Source organism: Convolutriloba macropyga, chromosome 6 (genome assembly GCF_964194025.1).
Source record: "Convolutriloba macropyga chromosome 6, txConMacr16.3, whole genome shotgun sequence".
In the NCBI taxonomy this organism is placed as follows: Eukaryota; Metazoa; Xenacoelomorpha; order Acoela; family Convolutidae; genus Convolutriloba; species Convolutriloba macropyga.
Window position 1 is genome coordinate 65,165,686 of NC_134473.1, and position 19,784 is coordinate 65,185,469.

The 19,784-nt window shown below is 37.2% G+C and overlaps 2 protein-coding genes across 2 annotated transcripts in view; one reads left to right on the top strand and one right to left on the bottom strand.

Annotated features, from left to right (window-relative positions):
- Positions 1-19,784, bottom strand: part of LOC142341870 (UDP-glucuronic acid decarboxylase 1-like) — a 380,310-nt gene that overhangs the window by 309,103 nt on the left and 51,423 nt on the right. The gene's annotated exons all lie outside the window — the stretch shown is intronic.
- LOC142341868 (uncharacterized) lies at positions 17-9,976 on the top strand. The gene is made up of 4 exons (XM_075393157.1): positions 17-263; positions 3,961-4,203; positions 7,570-8,587; positions 8,999-9,976. Exons 1-4 carry the CDS (start codon positions 177-179, stop codon positions 9,400-9,402), a joined length of 1,752 nt encoding a protein of 583 aa, XP_075249272.1. The 5' UTR covers positions 17-176; the 3' UTR covers positions 9,403-9,976.

Here is a 19,784-nt window from a genome sequence, read left to right on the forward strand (position 1 = left end):
CGTTTTTTGTATTCTTTGGTTCGTAGTTGCGTTAATAAAAAGTAAAGTATCGTTTTTGTGATTAATCTTTATTAATCAAAGATAGAAATTGGGCCAATTTTGCAAAACTTAACATCACATATCGAGAAAGAACTGCCAAGTGGTCGAGATTTATATGCCAAGAATGTTGTCATAGAATGCGCACTTTCATTTTAAACATATTTGGCTTTCAGAGAAACAAAAATTTTACGTCTATACCGAGAATCACCTGCCTTGTTGCTGTTGTAAGTACAATATTTAATTTTTTCTTTAAAAAATTGTGGTAAATGATTAAGCATTAATGTCAAAAACACCTGGGAATATTAAATTAGGATAGTTTTTCAAATACTATAAAATTCGTCTGTATTTCTGTTCGAGGAAGAATTGTTAATTACATATTCATACATTTAAAATATTTCTGAGAAAGAGGTGCCTGAATCAACAAAACAGTTAAACCAATCTTGAATAACCCTTGGCAGGATTCACAAAATCTTGGTATAAAAAAATAATTTGTTACAATTAATTATTTTTTCTTACCATTAGGAAGAATCTTATTAATACCTTATCAAGTTATTTTAGGAATTTTTGGTTCTCAGAGAACATTGTTTCGTCATATTTTTTTCGCAGCTGGTTCGGTCAATCATAACTTTATCCATTCAATCTCTCATGCTCTTATAAAGCCCATGTGTAAGTAAAACTTAAACACCCGCTTTTCAATTTCAGTTTCCACTTCAGGGGCGTCAAAAGGGGGGGGGGGGTTAAAGGATCTATATGCTTTACTGGATTTTTTCTTCATTAAATTTTTAACGACCGATTTACTTAAAGTAGAAAGACCTGAGTGGTATCAACAAAAAGCTTATCGGTTGTCGATGTTTTCTGGAAGATAAATTGTAATGCGTATTTTTCGAGGTTTTGTGAACATTTGGTAGGCTGTCACCAAATTCGTTTAACATATTTCTTAAACTGAGTGCAGATTTTTGTTTGTTAAGCTTTTTCAAAGCAATTGGATCGTTTTATCTACGATTTTTCTTTACAACAAATAAAAGTAAGCTGGGAACCAGTTCCGTACCGAACGCCAAGCCAATATCAGTACTGGGCAAGTCTAATTCCAAGTCTAGGCATCAGTACTGATTCAGAGCTATAATCATAACACATTTAAGACTTGTCAGACTTGGCTAAAACTTGGCAAGTTTTAATCCAAGTCTTGGCCAAGACTTGCCAAGTCTGAATCCAAGTCTTGGCCAAAACTTGCCAAGTCTTAATCCAAGTCTTGGCCAACACTTGCCAAGTCTGAATCCAAGTCTTGGCCAAAACTTGCCAAGTCTTAATCCAAGTCTTGGCCAAGACTTGCCAAGTCTTAATCCAAGTCTTGGCCAAGACTTGCCAAGTCTTAATCTAAGTTTTAATGGCCGAAAAAAACGTCAAAAATAGCCGAAAAAAACGTCAAAAATGATCGAAAAAACGTCAAAAATAGACAAAAAAAGTCAAAAATAGCCGAAAAAATCGTCAAAAATGGCCGAAAAAAATTATACATTTGGCTTATCTGAAAAGTACATAAATTTTGTGATTTCGGTTATTTTAGGCGCTGAAACGGCTGAAAAATGGCTGAAAACGGCCCAAAACACCTGAAAAACCCTATTAGTGCTTAAATACCCTCAATAGACCCCCTGGGGTGCTAATATACAATTTGGTATGCCCCCCGCATCATTTTATAGCACCCCTGGAATGTGTCCAAAAAGTGATGCCAAAATATTGGCACGCTGCGAAATTTTATTGAATTCAAAAGTTTCACTCGAAATTTTTTTAGAAGTTGGTTTTGACATGGGAATCAACTTGCAAGCGTTACCCAAGTCTTGGACAAGACTTGTCAGACTTTTCAGATTTTTTTTGAGACTTGCCCAGTACTGGAAAACGAATTAGGACTTGTATTTAGAAATGCCTAGTACTGAATTAGACTTGTAGTTTGGTACGGTATTTAGACAGCTATGGAAATTTTTGGGTCTTAGATGCAATTCTGACCTGTTTCTCTTGAACTGCCATTTTAAAACTTATTTACCTCAAATACTTTTTTTTTCGTTTTCAATTTTTTCTAGTCAGCGGAATGTTTAATTTAATTTTCTTTTGCTTTTTTCAGTGTACTTTTAACAAGTGCGACTGCTATTTTTCAGTTCTTTTTGCAAGCAGCTGTTTTCTTTCTCTTTTGTTTTTTTGACCGTTTCAGAAGTTCCTTGCCTTTAACTAAGCAAGTTTCTTGATTCTGTTCTTTAGAGGAAACACTATATGCTTGCTACGGCACTCTTTTAACAAAATGAAAAATTTTCTTATTTGTTTTAATAGGTTGTGATTTTTCTGCCATGTTTCTGTTGTTGTTTAGTGTAGTGGGTGGTGTCTTAAATGTGTTGCACATGATGTTGCACTTTTATAAAAATGTCTGCAGAACACTTTACTTCACATCATAAGTTATAGAAAGGCTTCTAAAATTTATGAAAACAGAAAAAATGTAGAAATGTACTTTTTCTGTCCTTCACTTTATAACTCAAGAGTTTCTGCTTCTTACAGAGTGTCGAACTTAACTTTTTAATAAATACAATCAGAAGTTTTTCTGAAAAATTAATTGATTTTTTTTGCTAATTATGCTCAGCTCCGGAGTCTAATGTATGTTTTATTTCTTAGCAAGATCTGTTTGCTTTTTTGACAATTTGATATCAGTAAGAAATGAATTTGGGGCACTGATCTCAGTCACAACGGAGCTGTTAAAACATGAAAAGATAAATTAGTTATTTACCTTAAAACATTTCATGCTATTTTTTAAGCAGAATGCCAAATCTATATCTTAGCAATTGTTTAGAAAATTTGTAAGTTACTCAATTTGAACGCGTCTTCTATAATTTGTTTTGGAATTTGTTTGCTGATGCCTCTTAAAAGGAAGTGGCATCAAAATATTTTGACTTTTGATTATTAATGAGTGATAGATTAATTAGTTTAATCATTTTGAGCGACGGCTCACGGTTTTATTGACTTTGTCATGATGTGTTTTCGTAAGTTAATAGTGAATTCTTCAGCTTTTGCCTGTATTTGTTGCTCTAGAAAGCTAAAGATGAGACTTTTGAAAGTTTCCATTTGTTTGGTTTCTATCAAATTGAATTCACTTGTTTTCGAAAAAATTCGACTTTTCCAATTTTGCCTGCGTCTGTTGTTCGGTTTTATTCGGTCTCAATAATAGTTATCATCATAATATTTGAGCGGCTCGAAAAATAATAATAATATTGCAGCGAATTGGCACCACAATGGGGATATATTCACGATGTTTTGCTGATTTCCCATTTTTTTCTGTAAGTTATCATGAAGTTGAATCATATCGTTACAAGTCGTGGCGAATTAAGCTTGGGGTGTAAAAAACAGAACATTTTGGTGTTTTTTTTATTCAGGGTCATAGTTGAGCTATAAATCAGTTTTTGCAGCAACTTCAAAACTTTTTGATATTTTAACGTTACGATAAAATTGAAAAAATTCTTTTTTTTCGAATTCTTCGACATATTTTTATTTGTGTTCACTACACATTTCATCATTTTGTTTGCAATAACAAGGGAAAGTTAATTCAACATCTTTGTCAAAAAGTCCGCTTTGACCTCTAATTTAGAGAAAGATGAGTGAAGATTGAGAACGAGAGGGGTGGGACCATTATATGCTTTTTCTTCATAAAATGTGAAAACTACAATTAAGCCATTCTCTCACGGGAACAATAAGTTGATTTTTCCCAGTTATTTTACACGATCAGGTATTCCCGGGGAACCTTTTCAAGGAATTCTTGGCACATACCAAATTTTTCCCGTTTTTTGTAACATTTCCCACGCGTAATATCTAGTGGGAATTGGAATTTTTTGGGATGTGCAAATTGAGGTTAATTTAGGTAAGGTGTCTGTTTTGTTTTAAATTTTACAGCCAGGCAACAAGGAGCAAAGGAAGTGCTCTAGCCAACCAATCAAAATTGAGTTTACGATGGGTGATCATGAGTGTGGGATTTGCGCGGGCTTCTTGGACAACATTTTCCAGTTAGAATGTGGACACCAATTTCATGCTGCATGCGTGGACTTCCTTCTGAAGAGGCCGGATCCAAAATGCATAACATGCAAGACGCCCATTGGATTAAATGATGTGAACAAACTGAGGAATAGATGCTTACAGGTAACTTATATTTCGGGATCAATTCTGTTTTTTACGCCCCCCCCCGTTACAATTTATATGTTGTTATATAGCACGTTACTGTGCAAAAAATAACACGGGCGTTGTTATGTTAAAAAAAATACGACCTGGAGTCGTAGAAGATACAAGCCCATTAAGCTGGGGGGGGGGGCAAACAGAATAGATCCATATTTCGTTAAGTTTTTCAGTTAAATCTTTGTTCTGCGGCCTAAGAAGCATAGTGCAGTTTAAAAATCATCTAATTTTAAGCCTCAGCAGCTATTATAGCATGTATTACCTCCCAGAAGAAGTGTTGCAAATCAAAATTAGATAGGATTTAACCGTATTGTGCAACGTCATTTTTGTTTTTTTTTTCAATTATTTTTTTATAGAGCGTTTTAAATTTTGATAAGAAATAGCAAAACTTTGGGAAATCTCAGAAATTACATAAACTTAGACCGGAGTACTGGTAGTTTTTGGGATTATGAAGAAGTATGCCCATTGGGGAATGACAATACTTGATTTTGGGGATGACAACTATAGAGATCCCCAGTTATCGTACCCTGAAAAAGAATAATATCCTAGTACTCCTGATAGTGTCACAATGCATTACTGTCTACTTGACAACATGGTTGTACACGCCTCAATGAGTGCTCTACGGGAGGCTGTAAACAACACTTAAGAGTTTGAACTGCACTTGCAAATTTTCTGCGTGAGTATTCCTACGGAGAACGCCGGTAGATCCGAACCGGCGCAGAGCAGACGGCCATAAAATGAGACATATTCTAATTAGACTCCAATTCCTATCTTCTTAAATTTCGTATCCGGTGAAGGAAAAGCTTCACGAATTGATATCTTAGTACAATTGAGCAAATTGTAACTCAATTCGAAATGGAAAACAACCTTTCAGCGTACTCTCAGATGCTTAACCACTAAATAATATTAAACGCACTTCGCCAGACCAACAATCTGCTAATCCAAAGTGACAAGGAAAGTATGAACAACCCGAAGAGGCACTGTCGTCTTCTGAATTTCGACCAGGCCAACAGTGAGGGGACTCTGTTGCCCAGAAGATCGATCAGACAAACTATAACAAACACTATATTTTGTTACTCTGCTAGTTTCCCTCCTTCACTCGTTGTTGCAACTTAGCATCAATAAGACCTTTAGTAACGATTCTGGTGTTATTAACAGCAGAGGTAAGAAAATAACTTGCATTTTATTGGAAAGAACAATCAACGCAATTTATAAAAGTAATTCGAACAATAATAACACAATATCAGAGGTTCACCTCCCAATTGAATTTAACTAAAATGCTCACAGTATCCCAACTGGTCTTGCACTTACATTTTTTCCAAGTTCGGTCTCACTGAAGTAACACTTTTCCAGGTTTTGCGGCTAAATTCGGCTTGGCAAGTTGAATTGATCGGTTATCGATCAAAAGCACTTTGCTATTACTCGCTCTTGATCACAACAACTCACTCTCCAAAATGATTTTCAGCTTTAAACTCTGGATTCTATAGTTTAGTCCTGCTAAATCAACCGCTGTCGAGCTCAATTTTTTTCTGTCTTGCAGAACCACTCTCTAACGCAACGCTAATAACTCTGTCTCCACGTGGAGTGCTTCCATTTATATTTAACCAACAGGCTCTCATCTTGCGTAAACAAAACATAGTCTTTTAATTAGACTTTGTTTCTTGCTGTCGAAATCTGTCTCATTCCCTAGAAGGGCTCGGCCTACTGTCCGAGCAAATCATTGTCCAATTACGCTCTGTCATCCAACTGCTGCCAGCAATGGTTCAATTCCACCTTATCCTAACTAACCAACATTTTGACTCCTATGTGAACAAACACTGTTTGCTTTTTAAATACTTCGCGTTGCTTTGAACTCTCCTATCGCTCCCCTTCCCCTTTACAAACCAACCAGCAGTAATCAACCCCTGTCAACATCAATGCGCTGGTGGATCACTCTACTTAGCCTGAAAACGAAGAGAATTTGGTATTCCCTATGTTTAAACCTTTTCATGCATTTCCTCAAACAAAAAAAACAGCCGAAAATCAAAATTCCTCAAAAACGCAGAAGTTTTACCTTTGGGGTCAATCAGGCGTCAATTTGTTCAGACTAGGTGTCAAGTTGGTAAAAGTAACTAACTCCAGTTGCGGAAAGTCCAACTACATTTGCGTCTACCCAAAAAATTTCATGAGCTAACTTTTAATAGGACACGAGCAGTGAAAGCACACATGTCTCGTGGGTGTTCCGCTGTGGGCCCAAATTCAAAACGACATAACCCGTGTTTTTTGGTGCCAAAAAATTATCCTAGCGTTACCCACTCTCAGTCTTTTGCGTTTGAAATTCATTTGTCAACGGGTCGTGAGTGCTGAAAACTGAATTAATGGATTTTGTGAGAAGTGACCGGGATAGGAGTATTTTGCCACTCCCGAGTGCGACTTCTGTTTGGACCCGGAAATTTGAAAAAGCACCAATAGAAAACCTTTAAAATATACAGTAACACTCCAAGAATCATAAGGCTACTACCAATAATACACGGGCAACTCAAATTTTTCCTCCCGCAGTACCTGCATGCAATATTTCCGTGGGGGATGATCTGAGCTCAAATCCGAATTCAAGTTTGTCTTCCCCGCATCAAATTAATCTCTCCCCCAATTTTCAGGTCAATCCAACTTCAACTTTTCGAGAAATTACTATTTCAGCTTAGCTGCTATTCAACTTTCTCACAAAATTGCATATTTACAGTAAAAAATCCAATAACACATCCTGGCCCTTTCTCATGACCGTCCAATGCAATACCATAAACATACGTTCTTTTGCACCTCTTCAATACCCTCGTTTGGCACTTAAACAGCCATTTTCCATTCAAAATAATAAAAATCTTCAAATCACACAAATTCGGGTGATAATCACTCAGGCATGGGTTGTCGGATTGGCTCGAAAATTATACCAGCTCGATAGGATTTTTGAGGGTATATGTCCTTAATTGGGTTCACGTCCGATTAAAATGACTACTCCTGGACCAGGTCGGTAGGATTTTGGACGGGGTACTCTTTTAGTGCTTTGAGTCAATTAAACAACTCTACTAAACCCCTATGTCCTAATTTGCCTCAAATAATTGGTGGCACTTAATTTCAAATAATGTGGATTCTAAAAATACTTTGAAATCATACACTTCTTCCAATCTGGGCTTTAGTTTATTTTCATTAAACTACTACATAGGTTTCTTTCTGCTTGGGGTAGTTTCTTCACTTCAAATTCGCTCGCATGCATCTTTGACGTCTGAAATCCCCCCAGCATATATACGTATTCCTTTAATGATTTCTCAGAAGATTGGGTAGAGCTGGAACTTTATTCAGGACTGCAGAGAAATCAACTGTGAACAGTTGTCCTCAGTGCCAATGTTGCCCGAGAGACAGCCGGATCTCTTCTTTTTCCGACCAATATTCCAGAATGGAAAAATATACATGGCACTCGAAATGAACGCACCCGTTGATGGGAACCGAAAGCGGCTGGAACAGACCGTAACGATTCTTCAGGTTTCACCTTCGGGGGAATATTACATTGAACAGCGTTTCAATTGGCAGAAATTACGAAACGACGGTAGCCGGCTACTTGCCATCGCCGTATGCGGAAAATCTGTCTATTGCTGTGTCAGATATAGCGACGACAGTTTCGGAGTCGAACAAGTTGTCCCCGACTCTTTCGAAACAATCACAGAGCAACTGAATTTGAAAGGCCTTAAATTCGACTTATCACAACACGGCCGAATGGACGCTTCAATTCTCGGATCTGGCAATCGGCTTCTCGTTTTACAGAGAAAATCTTCTACTAAAACCATTGTGTATGTTTGCGAGAACGGGGAATTACTAGCAGAACGTGAAATTGTCCGAAAGTCGAGGACATTGGTTCAGCAACAGCAGCAATCGATCACGCGAACTTTCGGCGATTTTCTCCTAATGATTGACATAAACAGCAAAGCTTTGGTTATCGTCCAATGGAAAAAAGAGGATAAAATCTTGGATGAATTGATTGTGAAAGAATTCGACATCCCGGAACCGTGTCCGATCAAATCTTTCGCGATGTGTGAAATCGAAGCAATACCACACCTGGTATTACTAAATGAAGGTTCCAAAAATGTTCTGAAAGTTTACCAGTTGGTGGAGGACGCTGAAAATTTACAGATTGTTTACAAACAACAAGTTGAGTTGAAAGAAGTGAAACACATGGTTTGTGTGTTTTCCACTCCTAAGGAGGGTCAAATAATTACAATGAACTGTGTGAACTTGTGCTGTTACGAACTGCGAGTCAAAAAGGAACGTGTTCAAAATGTGGAAACCCGCAAAGAATGCGTCAGCCAATCAGAACCGAGAAAAGGTAACACGAAATGTTGAGTTTCGAAAGTTCGACATTAATTTACAGACGTGTTTGATTTTTGTTTTTATGATTTTTACCTAGGCTGGGCAAACTGTCCAATTAAAGTGACCATTAAGTACAATTATTTAATAAATTAAATGGGAAAAAACACTTCGGCGAAAAAACTGAGAGTCAGAATTAAGAAACAGATTTTAAAATTTATTCTTTTGACTTCTGTTCAGCAGTTTGACCTAAACCCTAAGAAATCTTCAATGAATTTTCTAAAATCTTTCATCGGGTCATAAAATTGCCTGCGCTTAAATACGAGCAATTTGGGTTTCTGTTGGCGGCCATTAAAAACATTTATTTGGTAGGCTGGCGCAATTTGTCTGCGAAGCACAGCTGATGCAAATCACCCTTATTTCGTTTCAGACGCACTTGAAATCGACCCTCGTCAGCTGTACAACCGATTCCTGGTTATTGACAACGAGTTCCGCGTGCTTGAATTAAAATTCGAGCAGCTGGAACCGGTTTTATCAATTGGGTACAGACCTATGATTAAAAGATGTCTGAAAATTCTCGATGAATTTACGAGCACAGCCGTCTCAGCAGTTGCAACTGCAGACAGTAGTGCGGAAAGCGCGAAAGAGTTGGTCAAACTTCGAAAAGCGGTGACTCAAGCAGAAAATATCTACGGGCTGATAACGTTCCAACTCCCTATGACGTCACAACCATGTCATGGTGTTCCTCAGGAAACCACTTCTGAAGCGAAACCAGTGCTCTCAAAAATGCAGATTGATTATATCAAGAAGGCATTGGAGAAAATTTCGCTGTGATGGAACAATGAAGTCTGAATCGGTTGAACGCTGTACATTTAAAGTTGTGCAAAGCTGTGCAACGCTGTACATAAAACGCTTGAAAAAAATTTAATGAACAAAAATAATCAATCACGATGATTTGCTGTAATAATTTGCGCTTCATAGTTGTTAAGAGAGCTTTTAGGTATAAAATTAAATCTCAATAAATTGGTAAGCTGTTTAGAATACTGTCGCATTTCCCAAACAAATCAGAAATTTATAACTAAAAAATTCCTAATAAACTAACTAGAAAAAAAGAAATTCTTAATAAAAAATAGTTCTGATTCAACTTCCAATCTGATGAATTTTGATCTTAATTTAATGAAAATAAACTCTCGCAATTATATTTCATAAAGAAAACTTTTATTAATTAAATCAGCACCTGCAAAATTTATTGGCAACTAAAGTTTTCCAATTTTCGGCGTCTTTCGTTTTTGTTTTAAAAAATAAAAAAGAGTGTTTATTTCCATATTTGTTTGTTTGGTCTGGGTAAATGATATAGATGTTGTTAAATGTTGTAAATCAAACAATTTAAGCAAAAATTGCGAATCATATTGTAAAATAAATCACTGCATATATTAGTTCCAGAATTAAAGTTTGTTTACAAATTCACTGATCGTAATGACTCAAGGCAAGCGGTTGACGCTTTTAAGTGCAGGTAAATTGATTGAAGCAGAGAGTAAAAAACAGAATGAAATAAACAAATAAACAAAAAATAGACCGAAACATCGGAGGAAAACGTAAAAAAACGATCGAATTAAATGGAAATAATTTAGCAGAATGAGTTGACTTCGGTGACTATAATGAGTTAAAATCTCATCTCAATTGACCGGCTGCTCCTTATTTTGTTTCTTGTTTGTGCTCTCGTGAACAAATGGCACAAAAATGTTAAATTAAAGCTCGACTGCTCCAGTTCTCTTTTTGTTTAAAGCAAGATGTAGGGTAAAGAAATTTTCTACGCTTGAAAAAATAAACTTCGAGTGGCTGCTAATTGGACGGATTTTGGTCAGAACCGAAAAATACCTATGAATAATTTTGAATAGAAAACTGAGAAAGTTGGTGACGTAATAGAAAAGACAAAACAAGGGCGTGACATTTTTTTATAATAATGGCCACATATCAGGTGTTGTAATTTTTGGGGTTTGATTTTTTTTTACTTAGACTTTAGCTATCATAACGATCATATGCGTCTAGAAGAAAATAAACAGATGTGGTAAAATTCATCTGATCTCATTATTGAGCTTAGAATTTGATTTAAACAAAGTTGGGTAAGCAACACAGAGTGTAAACTGAAAACCAAGCTAGAGTTATGAAAAAAATGCTCTGAAAATTTATGCACGATGAAAGCTGAGAAGTGTAAAAATATAATTGCAATGTTAGCAAAACTTAATGACAGACTACTGATGCAAATGAAAGGGGAGTTTTAAATCAGTATGTAGTCAAAATTGAGCTGAGAAGAACAAGAAGGAGGCTCGGCGATGTACGTTTGCACATAATGTTCGAACCACGTTCATCCACACATTTAGCACTTTTAGCCTAGTTGTCTAGCAAATGAGGAACAGATGGACAAAACTCAAAAGTTCATATTTTGTTCAAATTTAACTGGTTTAGGAACAAAAAACTGCTTCAACCTCAAAATCACTAAATAAATACAATAATGTACCTATTATTATGTGCCATTAAAAAGACTACGAGACAAGGTAGATAACGAAATTAATGCAGCTATTATTATGTTCCCTTAAAAAACTGCAAGAGAAAGCAAATAACAAAAATCAAATAAAAACAACCATCATTAATTACCATTAAAAATCAATGTAATTAAAAAAATAACAAAAAAGTCCAAAAATCATCTGATAAAACTAACCCCGAAAGTTGTAATTTCTTATTAAAGATATAGAATATGCCCTTAATTAACACTAGATAAAAATTAGAAAAAAGGCCACGTTAAAACATAAGCTTCAAAAGGAATTGATTTCAAAAACGGAATTGTTGTCAAAATCAGATAGCCTTAGTTACAAACTGAAATCAATGAATTGCTTCATTTTTACTTCAATAGGATGCCAATGAGGTCTGTTATTATCCATAATGAGTCATCAACTACATAAAAACGTTAATTAGAGCAAAAAACAAACCATTTTGTTTAATTTTCCGAGAAAAATGTTTTGAAGCTGTGTACAGTCGAATCTATTCACTGAAAACATTGGATATGTTCAAGTGCGTCATGAGATGTATCACTTTCAAATGAGGTATATCATTTCCAATTGTGAGACTACACTTAAAATTGGACAGAAAGAACAAAAACAAATATTTTTTGAAAAAATTGAAATTTGAACTCATGAAAACCATCAGTTATCAACTTCAATTGTCGAAAAATTTCACCTAATTTTCCAGAGTATAGAAACCTATGACGTCATTAATAAACCATAATGAGTCGTACAACAAAAATGACAAATAATGCAGAACAAAATTGAAAAATAATTCAGAGAAAAACATTTCGGAGCAGTTAAGAGTATAATCTATTCACTGAAGAGATTAACTATGTTCCATTGCGCTTTTTTGAACAGCTACAAAGTGTTTTTTACGTGCCTTCGTTTGACTACTCAGCAATTAGACAAAAGGTACAAAATGTGTAATGCTCAAAAAAGAGTTAGTTTTATGAAAACAATTGAATTTAAAATCATGAAAACCATCAGCTATCAACTCAAATCCTCCAATATTCTCCCTTTAACAATCCTGACAAGTTTTTGAGACATCTGTCAGTATTCAGAATACGCCACATGCCTACAAACGAAAAAAACGGAAATTACAGAAAAATTCAAAAACCCTAATAAGATAGCTAAAAAGATTAGGTAACAAGTTGACATAAAAGAAGGAAAAGTTTAAATTTTTAGAAAACAGCAAATACAAGTCGCGAAAAACCTTAACAATGGACTGAAATTTTAAAATAGTTTTATCTATCCCCCGAAAAAAAGCCGTTTTGGTTTGAAATTGGAAAGAATATGGCATACCTCTACGGAAAGAAAAAAAATACTGACATGAACAAACATTCTTATCAATTTTGTGAGCAAACGGCGTCAAAGACGTTAAAACCACAAACTGTTCAAAAAATAATTGCCATTTCTAAGCAAAAAAAATTCATGCAAGATCAAAATATCAGATTTATCGAACCTGTTATCAATGTGATTTATTTGTTAAGGCGAAAACATAAGCATCAAAACCGAACAAACATATAAGACTCTGTCGTACTTTATTATTTTGCTGTGGTGATTCGCGTTGCGGGTATGCAGACGGAATGTTTATGAGCGATTCGCGAAGCGAGATCTACTTTAACTTTTGTTTCGCTTACTTGCGGAGCGGGAGAACAAGAGACAGTTTTGCAAACTGAATTGAGTTGCATAAATTAGGAGGAATGAATTTAACAGATTGGAGCCACTTGGGCACAACATGAATACGTGATCAGACATGTCTGATCACGAAGCGGGAAACTATCAGACAATGGAATGAAATCATAAGGTAAACAAATTGAACAAAGTTAGTGAAGGTGAAAGTAATTGAACTAATTTAAAGGCATCAAATAAATTTTACTGCAACGATTAAATAAAATGAATAAATATACCACCAGGTATCACATACCCTTCACAGCAAGAAGAAAAATTGTAATATATAATTTTTCAGAGATAATTAATAAAAACAATATTTACAAATTAATACAAGGTCCCCGGTTAAATAGATAATATCAATATATTTGCTGGTTATCATAACTAAAAATACGATGATTAATAGAATATAAAATGTCTTTTCAGTTTTCGAGTTTTACAAGGTCCAATCTTCATTTTCATAATCTTGTTCCTCTGCATCAAGAGCAGTCATAGATCTAGCCAATGTCGGGGTGTCCGTCTCTAGCAAAGGTACATTTCGTACCGCGGGAGGCGAGACAGAACCAATCTGAGGTGACACGTTTTGCTCTTCGGGTTGGATTTCCAAGATTTGTTGTACCGATTCGACAACGGTGACAGGTGGTGCAAAATTTTCGACATCACCCGCTCGTCGGGGTTGTTTAGGTGGTGGTAGGATGTCTGATCCTGGAGATGACGTTTCGAAACCATAATATGACGGGCTTCGCCTATTACGGTCAGAAGATCGTTTTGAAGATGCTGTTGCGGGTGGATCAGTAGGCGCATTTGTAGTCGGTTCGCTGATCTCGAGTGGAGGTTGTGCGTTTCGGATTGCGGCGAAATTTGGCAATTTTGGAACTCGCCCCCGCATCGCGCGAGAAATGTTTGAGGGCTGTGAAGAGACTCCGCTGCCCGGCTCTCTCTTCCTATGTTTCATCTTTTTATCACCCTTTTGCTTTCGGGTGAACTCTTTAATGTGGCTGTGGATCAGCTCTTCGACGGTTTTCTCCCCAGAACGTGGCCCGCGTCTGTCAGCATATACTTTTAATGGAGTCTGTCTCTCCTGTTGGGTGCCGAATTTGGCAATATCGCTATTGCGGACGGTAACAATTTGTTTGCCCGGCTCCTTGATGGTCGATGTAGTCGGGCTTACTTTTAGGATGTGCGATCCTGGGGCGAGAACCTCATAAAGACCTTCAAGTTTCTTCTTGGATCGTCTTTTGCCGTGAATTTTGCGAGCCAAGTTTAACTCTACCGATCGTTCTTTTAGGGGAATGGGGCGGATTGCTTTTGTTTTGAGGAATCTGGATTCGCCATCCGTGCTCGCCCTCTCTCTTGCGCATGCTTCCGTTGTGGCGCGTGTCATGCCCTTTTCGACTTCAATGTTGCTTCGGTATCCACTTATCCATTTGTCGTCAGGCAATATTTCCTCCGGCATCACTGTTTCTTCGTCTAAATAGTGATTTATGATACCCTTATACGACAAATTCATCAAATTCGGTTTAGTTGCAATCACGCTTAGCGGGGTATTAGGTTTTCTCCCAAAATGTGCTTCGAAGGGCGAGATCTTTGTTGTTCTTTGTTTACATATTTGCAATTGGTGAATGATTATCTTTAATGCATGCTTTACATGAAAGGCGTGTGCAGCTAATTTCTCTTCATTGATACATGCGAGTCTATTCTTAATTGTTTGAATTAATCGTTCCACCAACCCAATAGCACGGTGATCATTTACAGGCGCTTCAATAATTTCAATGTTGTTTTTATTGCAAAAAGTCTTTACTTGATGTCCAATTAAACATTTAGCTTGGTCTAAACGGATAGATCTTGGAATTCCGTGAGTTTCGATGTACATGTCCAAAATTTTTATAACATTTGGTCCATTAGCTTTTTCGTACATATATGCAGTTGGATATTTAGAAAAACGGTCAATTGCTGCCAAAAAATATACTTCATTGTTCTTTTTATCAAAAATTGATCCCCCAAAATCGATTTGATTTTCCTGATTAGGTTCAACACATGGTATATGAGGAGTAAATTGCTTAGCGGGAATTACGGATTTTAGATTCTTACCAAGTACTGTGCACGGTTTGCACTCAGTGGCCTTGACTATTAGCTCCCGATGCATGTAAGGCCACCAGCAATGTGTTGCCATACAAATCATGCCCCATGTACCTGGATGGCTGGCATGAATATCATCTGTGAGTGCTTCGCGAAGCACGTTGGGGATAGCTACCTTCTCGTCTATGCATACGCACCCGGAGCGCACGTGAAGGTCCCTCCAGTACAAATGTATGTACGGGTTGATGGCTTTTAATCGGGCTTCGTTATTTGTCAGTATGCAATCCCTGACTTCTTTTAAGACGGCATCTTTGCTAGTTAGAGAAGCGATGAGCGTTTTACTGAATATCTTTGATACTATATAATCAAACGTGGGGACGTGCGGGCTCGGCGTTAACGGGGTACTAGCATTCGAAGAATGGGTTGGGGATGTTGGGGTTATGTTGTGTGCCATGCTTGTTGCCGGCGGAATACTAATGGTTTGCGGGCGTTGATTTGCTGTGCGGGGTGTAGATGTTGAATTAGATCGCGTACTCGCGGTGCGCGTGACGTTTTCACTGGTTGAGGGTTGATCCGCTGCGCGGGATGTATCGTTGAATCGTACTCTGGTTATTCTTTTCTTTGACGGCATACTGTTAGCTATTAAATTGATGTCTTTAATTATGGATGATGATTTATTTAAGTTTTTGAGATAAGAAGAATGCGACTGAATTCTAGATCGACAAGGGGCAAAAAGCACTGATTTGAATTCTGGGTGGTGACTTTTGGAGTTATTTTCGGAATGTGATTCGATTGGCGGGATTTGTAATTGAGTAATTTGATGCTTGTGCTGCGCGTATGCCACTTTATTCCTAATTTGGATTAATTGTTTGTTATTACTGGTGTTTTGCAGAGCGTGAGGAGTGCTAAGTGGATTTTGAGACGCGAGTGGTGCATATTTTAAATTGTTTAATTGGTAACTACTATTTGAGGTATGATTTCGCGGAGCGAGTGAATGACTAAATACATGTTCGCATACTTGCATAGCGCGTGTGCTAATTGAATTTATTGAGTTATTAAGAGACTCAAATTTAGGTGTGAATTGGTGTGCGGAGTTATGTGTCTCAATTTTAGGTGTGTTTTGCAGGTCGAGTGTATGATTTGTTAGTAACTGGTGTAAACGTGATGTGGGGTGTTCAGTTTTTAATTCTAATGTGTTAATTGATTTCGAGATTAGTTTCAACTTTGCGACTATAAATTCTTCATCATATGTGGAGACCTTTTTAGCTTTTTGAGATGGATTGCGAGAAATATAATCTACCAAACCCATTTTTGCCCCAGGAAGGTGTTCAATATCAAATTGAAAAGGGAGAAGACGATCTACCCATCGGGTTAATCTACTGTTGTAGGATTTATTAGATCGGTGTTCTTTCATAATTGAGAGAAGTGCTCTGTGATCAGTAATTACTTTAAATTATTTTCCATACAGATAATTTTTGAAATATTCTGTGGACCAGACTACACCCAAAAGTTCAAGTTCGTTTACGCCATAGCGCTCCTCGCATGAGTTTAAAAATCGAGACGCGAACGCAATTGGTTTCCACCCATCTACAGTTAATTGTTCGAGTGCCGCACCAAGACTTGACCGAGATGCGTCGCATTTCACGCGTGTTTCGAGTTGCGGGTTGTATTGACTATTAGCAGTAGCGTTCGCTATGCGGGTTTTTATTTCTTGGAAACAATTTTCATGCTCAGTCGTCCAAATGATTTTTGAAGACTTTCTCAGTAGCTGACGAAGGGGGTGGCTTATTTGGGCTAAATTTGGGATGAATTTCCCAATATAATGGACGGATCCCAAAAATCAACGGAGTTTCTTTAATGTTTTCGGTGCATCAAGAGCCGAAATTGCCGCAGTCTTAGATTCGAGAGGCGAGATACCCTCTTGTGATATATGATACCCAAGCCAGTCAATTTCTGGTTTTCCAAAGTGACATTTAGGTAAATTTATCCTAAGGTTTTCATCATCTAAACGTTGTAGGCACTTCATGACCTAATTTTTGTGATTATTCAAAGACCCTTTGCTAACAATTAAAATATCATCCAGAAAGCAATATGTATTTTCCAAGCCAATTAAAGTATAATCCATAGCTTTTTGAAATTCTGCTGGCATATCTGTAAGTCCGTAAAATCCTGTTTGAAATCTATACGTGCCACTCATATCACCACTAATTATATTAAAGTTGCAATGATTAGCTGTAATAACATCCAAATTCAATTGACTGTATGCGTATTTCAGATCGATCGTAGAAAAGTAAGTTGTGTTTTGCGAGGCGGGAGCGCTTATTTGTTGAGAAATTGATTCAATGAGCGTATCAATATTCGGCATTTGATATTTGTTTTTGTGGATAGCTTTATTTAAAACTTTTGAATCCAATGCAAGCTTTATCGTTTGGTCTTTTTTAACAGTCACCACGATAGTTGAAATGAAATAATTATCTGGGCAGCTCGACAGTTTTATAATGTGTTTTTCGGCTAATAATTTTCGAAGTTCTGTATTAACTTTGTCTTGGAGATTGATAGGAATTCGTCTACCTTTTTGGTGTCTAGCTTGGAAATTCTTGTGAAATTTAGATTTTGCTACATGATTTTTTTGATCGTCCGATGCGTGATACCAAACCAGGGAATTTTGTGGCTATTTGCTCTTTAAATTCCGAGGATGCAATGTTATTGACATAATTACCTTTTCGAAGTGTTGATTGCGTTACTGCAAGTCCAAGTTGGTCGAACAAATCACGACCAATTAAGGACTTTAAGCCGTCAGCAACAACGGTGAAGGTTGCTGTGTTGTATAACCATCCTTTGCTTGTGATCCGAGCTTGGATTTTTCCCAGTACCTGTATTGGCTCGTTAGAGAAATTTCGTAGTTGTGCTGGTGACGATTCGTGGATCCAGAAAGCGCGGGGGCTGTCCTGTACTACTTAGGACGCGAGTGAATGATGCAATATACTGCATGCACTCCCGGAGTCCACTAGCAGAGTTGTATTAACGTTTCCAATCTTGAGTGGCATATTGAGGGGTTCAACTTTCTCTACTGCGGAATCAATCATGGCAACTGTGTTGTCCTCTTCGCCGCTGCTGTAATCAGATTCATAGAGTTTTGACGGTTGAACAAAGTTTACTGAGTCCTCTAGATGTGGATCTTCTTCCACTACCCGAATCATCTTTTTCTTGGGATCTTGTGGTTTTGGGTTGATGGTCTTTTGTTGTTTGCTGCAGATTTTCGCAAAGTGGTTTAACAATCCGCAATTGTTGCACGTCTTTCCTTTTGCGATGCATTTTTCGCGATGATTTGGGAGCCAAATTCCACCACAGTTGGAACAGTTGAGTGTTGATCTATTATTCTGTCTTGCAGCATTGTTATTGTTGTTCTGTCAATACGGTCTTCGTGAATTGTTGTTGAACTGTACGGCATTTACGTTCGCCGGGACAACAATTTTGTTATGTTGTTGAATTTGGTGTTGATTTCGCATTCCGAGTTCCATGTTGATTGCCAATTCCAATGCTTGACGCGGTTCCACAGTTTGTTTTAGTAGCTCTTTTTGAATCTCAGGATCGATCAGGTTTGTGATGAACACATCGCGTATCAGAGTTTCTTCTTTGTTCTCAAAGTCGCAGTTTACTGCCAGTTCTTTTAATTTACCGTAGAAGTGTTCAACAGTTTCCCCCCTGAGTTGTTTTGTGACCAGAAAGACGTGTCTATCAAATGTTATGTTACGCGGGCGGATGAATGCTTCTTCTACGATTTTCCAGAAATTAAGAGTTGATAGTGTATCTATCATAATATGCGGGTTCTTACAATTTAAGATACGGCGTACCTCTATTCCAATACTCAAGTAGAGAAGAGACACTGATTTTCGGTCCGCCAACGACCACGGTTTGTCACCACACATTATGCCTATCTCGATGAGTCGTTGGCATTTGTTTTGCCAATTCATTTTTGTTGCGCGTTGCGCGCGTTCCTTTCCCTCTCTGATTGTGCAGATGCACCCACAATAGTCTCTTCATAGATGGGTTCCAAGGGTAGCTCCACCATTTCAGGCTTCGGGCCGAGTAGCGTGTCCAGGATGATATTCTCTTTGGCTAAGAGCGCTAATTGGTATTGAACTCTCCACTTCTCCCAGCGAAGTGGTGGGTCCGGTGTCGGTTTGTCCCAGAAAGGGTCGATTCCAAGAGGTGTTCTTTTCGTTGCTGGCTGCGCCATGTCGTACTTTATTATTTTGCTGTGGTGATTCGCGTTGCGGGTATGCAGACGGAATGTTTATGAGCGATTCGCGAAGCGAGATCTACTTTAACTTTTGTTTCGCTTACTTGCGGAGCGGGAGAACAAGAGACAGTTTTGCAAACTGAATTGAGTTGCATAAATTAGGAGGAATGAATTTAACAGATTGGAGCCACTTGGGCACAACGTGAATACGTGATCAGACATGTCTGATCACGAAGCGGGAAACTATCAGACAATGGAATGAAATCATAAGGTAAACAAATTGAACAAAGTTAGTGAAGGTGAAAGTAATTGAACTAATTTAAAGGCATCAAATAAATTTTACTGCAATGATTAAATAAAATGAATAAATATACCACCAGGTATCACAGACTCAGAGAAAAAACTTAGTAAAACTCGTAGTATCCAAGCCAAAATTTTTCCAAAACACAAAGTAAAAAAAATTATGTCATGAAGAAGGTAAAAAAGCTTCTCTGCTGATACTGAGCTATAGTTTGTTTAACAGAAATAAGATTTAAAACAGAAAAAGCTTAATAAAGTGTTTTCTTGTCAAAATTTTTCAACAATTATAACAAGCTTGAGATTTCAACAGAAACATACTAGATGGCTTATTTTTTAACTCCATCTAAGACCCAATGAACCTT